General features: G+C 42.3%; 1 protein-coding gene across 1 annotated transcript in view; it reads right to left on the bottom strand.

The window, feature by feature from the left end:
- LOC137988222 (histone deacetylase 8-like) overlaps positions 1 to 1442 on the bottom strand; it is a 19513-nt gene extending 18071 nt beyond the window's left edge. The window contains exons 1-2 of the mRNA XM_068834275.1: positions 1314 to 1442; positions 1165 to 1217 (exon numbers count right to left, since the gene is read on the bottom strand). Coding sequence (XP_068690376.1) covers positions 1165 to 1217; positions 1314 to 1436 — 176 coding nt within the window. The 5' untranslated portion in view covers positions 1437 to 1442. The remainder of the gene's footprint in view (positions 1 to 1164; positions 1218 to 1313) is intronic.
- Between the last annotated feature and the right edge of the window lie 3712 nt (positions 1443 to 5154).

Here is a 5154-nt window from a genome sequence, read left to right on the forward strand (position 1 = left end):
AGAAGGAGAGCAAGAGCGTTGCTTTGGAGGAAAAGGACGCCATGAATCGAGCGAGATGGAGAGTGGGAGCTAGAGAGATTGCTGACAAAGTGGGGTAAATCCGGCCACCCCCGTTTATGGGGATAAACCCGGATCAAAATTGGATTGATGAGTCAGGTAACATATTATTAGACAGAACAATATTGTGACTGAATAATATACATGTACATGCTGTAGGAGATCACTAAATTCAACTTCGTGTGATATGAAAGGGGGTCGTCTTTCATGTCAGGTTCCTCATTGGATAGCATTCTAGATTTATATAATTCTTTGCACACACACCTGCTGCAAAAAGTGTGTGAACTTTATAAACCTTTTCACACACTTTGAATAGACTACTGGAAAGTGTCCTATTCAGTCAGGTCTCGGTTGTTCTAAAGGTGGACAACGCTATCCACCAGAGAAATCACTATCCAGCAGATAAACACTAGCAAAACCAACTGAGTTATCCAGTGGATAGCGCTATCCGCTGGAGTAATAAAATCACTATCCACGCCAGGTATCCACTGGATAACTCAATTGGTTTCCTTGTGTTAATCCACTGGATAGTGATTTATCTGGCGGATAGTGTAACATCCACCTTTTGAACAACGGAGGCTAGATCCCCTGGCTAAACTATCTTTTATTAGAAAGTTCACAAATCAATTTAAAAATAATTTTAACAAAGCTGTATTCTATAATATTCAACAAAAAAGCTCCTTTGCTGACAAATAGAATAAAAAAGTGAAAATGACAATTTTAACAACCCTGTCAAGACCTTTCGATGACTTAAATGCTCTAAAACCTCCTAATTCAGAATTTATTGTTATGAATATTTAATGAGCCTGTTTGATAACAGGTAAGCTCTGTAATAATAAGCTTCCAGTGACAAAATTAACAACTCATATTTTACCAAGCGAGATGACATTTGTATTTAAGGAGATGCCTTGTTTTTGGGTTTCGATCTCTAGTAGATGATAAGCTTAATAGTATATAATTCGTGTCTTCATGATCAGCAAACGTACATGTATCAGCCAGTGCACCCAATGTAAATCGACATCAACTTGAATTACTGTAAAAGCAGTAGTATTTGATCCTTTCTGATTTATTACAAGGGGAGGTAGAAGGACATTTTTGTGTCGTTACCTGACATTCTCTAGAAGTCCATAGGCTTTGATAAGTGAGTGTGTAAACGATGCCTGCAAGAATTAACCATGAGTATATTATTTGATCTCAAACTGTTAAGTTCAAACGCAAAATAACGAGAAAATGCCATCCGAAGCGGTACGACTTACTCGATTAGGAACTTTAGGAAGTCTGTCACATAATTTCACAAGCTCATCTGAGTGTATTAATATGGCTTTTGCATTTTTTGAGGGAATTTTGACCGTCTGTTCGCCAGTTTCCCTCAACGCCATCTTCAAACTTGCGCGGGAAAAACGTGAAACAAAAGAAAACAAAATCCACCAACAGGGGAGGAGAGGGGGGTATTGCAACATTTCTCTTCACGATTCACCAGTTCCTGGGAATATTTACGCCGCTGACAATAAAAAATTGCGAAAGAACATTTCTTAAAAGCATTCTAAGATCTAAAAAGCTAAAAAAGTTGAATAAAAATCGACGACGTTTCGACGTTACCATAACGTCGTTATCAAGTCAAAAATGTATAAAACTAAGATCTATAAATACTTAGACGAACAATGAGAGATAAAAATAATTTACAAGTTAAACAAAAAGTCTCGCACGTATGGAGTCCGTTTGGACGTTGAAATTAGGTTTGAATTTCTTGATGTAAAGTATTTCAGACAGTGAACAATCAAATTTGCCTTGACACTTTCTAGGAATCTTGAAATGGCTCTCATTCAACAGACTCCTCCTACCATGCGCTTCATTGTGTAAGCAGCATCTCAAATAGTGCTTATTTAAGCCGAAACACCCATTTTAAACAGCATTGTTCAACAGTATTTTAATCTAAGCACCCATTTTAAAAAGGTTAGGGACCGATCGTTAATTACGTCCCGGGGTTGCGGGGGGCGGGGCGGTGGTTTTGGAGGGGGGTACAATTTTAAAACAAGCCCCTTTTTGGGGGTTGATTTTTCATTGGTAAGAAACATCCTTGCATACGGAACCCGCGCCCGCAGTGCGCGCGGCAGTCAAAACTGTGCTATCCTGTCAATCATTTTCCCTTTCGCTGAAAACGGTGCATCTCTGTGCGTAAATGACGTTGTTGTCGATCTACCCTACGAAAGGACGCCACCAAAGTCTTTTGTCGTGAAGTTCACACAAATAAATACATTATCAATAAAATTTTTATGTCTTCTTACGCTTGATTCGAAAATAGCAGACTGAATTCGTCTGAAAATAGTTATAAAAAGCACAAATAACAGACAAAACACAACAGCTGTCGCTCGAATCGCCGCTCTCGGGCACCCAGTTTTGGCGCCAAAGCTTGTTGACAAAAAAGTTGCCACAAAACTTTTTAAATGGTTTTCTGGTCCTTTAATTGCGAACAAATGAAGTGACGTCGGATAGCACAGTTTTTCCTGCTCGCTGAATTCTTATTGGTCAATTTAAATTTCAGTAGCTCTCACCGTATGCACGGATGAGTGGGGGTCAAATTTTATGACACAGCAACAGCAGTCTAGGGAATTTGACGTCAGTGATCTATCCTCAATCCCGTGGTTGAGGAAATATTTGAGGCGATTTCAGGTCCCGAGGGAAGGGTTGTTTGACATGGTCGCGCAAGAGCCTGGAACCTACAATACTAGACACATTTCGTTGGAACACGTTACGCGAATGATCTAGAATCGTCGTGTTACAAGATGGCAGCTTATCCCTTCTCCCCCTCCCCCCAATTCGGTGCGTTAGAAAAAATTTCGGACAACTTCTGGTAGTTTTGAAATCAACATTGAAGGAGGGGGGAAACGAGGATGGGTGTTCGAACAAATGTGACGAGTACTGTAGCTCTCAATCCGCCATCTTGAAAATTACCCAGAAGGCTCTTTAATAAATAAGTCTCCTGCTCGCCAGTTTGTACTCCATCTTTTCGCGGTCTTTCAATCGTGCTTAAGGAGTACCTCCTCAGGAGGGGAGGGGGGTACGTTTTTCAAACAAGAATTGGGAAGGGGGGTATAATTTTTATCACAAAATGTTTTGGGGGGGTTCAGTTTTGAAACACTACACCTTTTTGAAAACCACCGCTCCCCTCCTGGGACGTAATTAACGAATTGTTGTGATGGCTGATTACTTCATGTACGGTAAGTTAAGTGAATCCATGCCCGTATGGATGAAAATTATCAAGGTTTGTGCAATGTAAGTATTATAATCAATTCAGTTCTTTCAATAGCACTCATTCGAAATGGAATTTTTAAGAGTTAGTCCATTTTAGGGTAGTCCAGTTGGGTAGTCCATGGACTGGGGGTCAGTGTTTTGTCCACCATCCACGAATTTTGGGAAATTCCGGAGAGAATTCAAATGGAACGGTGTGTGCCAGGGTCTTCTCCGCCCCGCCATCTTGAAGCAGAGTAGACCCTGGGAACGAGGTTGGAAGTAGATGTACTCGAGGACGACGCCATCATTGATCTGTGGCCTGAGGGGCCAAGCCGCCGAGCCATAAGCGTGGTGGCTTGAGGAGAGTCATGCACAGGGAAACCTGGTCTGCCACCTGAACATTTTCCAAAAACAATACAGAAATAAAACACAAACTGAATTATTCTAGAACCATGATGGTTTTTTTTTGTTTTCGAACGCATAAAAGCTCGGATTATGCTAGCAGTGCTAAACTGAAATAAAGGCTTAAAATAATCGAGCAATAAAAGCAAGGTGACACACGCTAACACCAACCCGGTGTGGCCAACACATCACGCATGCGCACAATCATTTCACCCGGTCAATTAGCGGCCATGGACAGCTGTTTCGGCCTTTTGGGCCTCATCAGCATGGCGTAGCTAACATACCAGTCGGGTGTGTTTAGCACCCCTTTAAGTGGCAGCTTCACATGCCAAACATGTGGTAAGCTGGGTTGGGAACAGCAAAACTGTTCTCCCACGGCAAGCGTGTGGGAAGGTGGTATGTTAGCTACGCCATGCTGATGAGGCCCAAAAGGCCGAAACAGCTGTCCATGGCTGCTAATTGACCGGGTGAAATGGTTGTGCGCATGCGTGATGTGTTGGCCACACCGGGTTGGTGTTAGCGTGTGTCACCTTGCTTTTATTGCTGCTTAAAATAATGCTCGTTTTGCTAAATTATGATTAAAATTATCCTAGCACAATCTACCAAAGCCTAACTGAGTATTGATTAAGAATCGCTAAGTACCCTTCTGTCCATTGGGCCGGGCGCAGGTCACGCCTTAGAACATATAGATCGTTCTATGAAAGTGTCTGGAGGTTTCTCTCTGAACGCAAACCCTAGTGACAAGTCTGTCATAATTGCTCCCGAACTAGCACGGTTGGCAAAAGAAGCTAGATGTATGACAGGAGTTGATCGAAGGAAATAGGTCCAACACCATTGCCTTTCTGAAGCTGTTTCATTAACACGCACAGAAAGGAATATCCAACAACTAAAGTCAGCAATTAAAATACTTCCGAATCCCTCCACTGAAGAAAGTACTGACCTGTTCAACTTGGTGACGAAATTGGCTGTGACTAAAAGTGGGACGGGGACGTGGGGACGTGGGGACTCGGGGACGTGAGGACGTGGGGACTCGGGGACTCGGGGACGTGTGAACTCAGGGATGTGGGGACGCGGCGACACATTTTCGAAGTATAGAATTTCAGAAATGGGACAACATCGCCAAGAAAGTTGAATTGCTTATGTTATTTTGCAAAAATATCATCGGTATGCTTTTCAAGTACCAGCTAAATACACAGCGAAATCAAAAATTGGATTCTCGAAAAGTCATTCTCGCCACCCGTCACAGAGCTCGAATGTGAAACAAAGCAGAAGACCTAATGGCCCATTGCTGACACTGCAGCTGAAATTTCACGTTGCAGCGTTTGTTGTTGTTGTTGCTCAGAAACTTGAGCCTTATGACTCCTTCTCTGTAACTGAAGTTTAAATACCGTGCCAATGTCCTTGTTGGCGGCATTGTGACTACATCACTCCTGGCGCTTGTTCAATTTGTTACCTTTGATTCGG

The sequence above is a fragment of the Montipora foliosa genome, unplaced genomic scaffold (genome assembly GCF_036669935.1).
Source record: "Montipora foliosa isolate CH-2021 unplaced genomic scaffold, ASM3666993v2 scaffold_412, whole genome shotgun sequence".
Classification (NCBI taxonomy): domain Eukaryota; kingdom Metazoa; phylum Cnidaria; class Anthozoa; order Scleractinia; family Acroporidae; genus Montipora; species Montipora foliosa.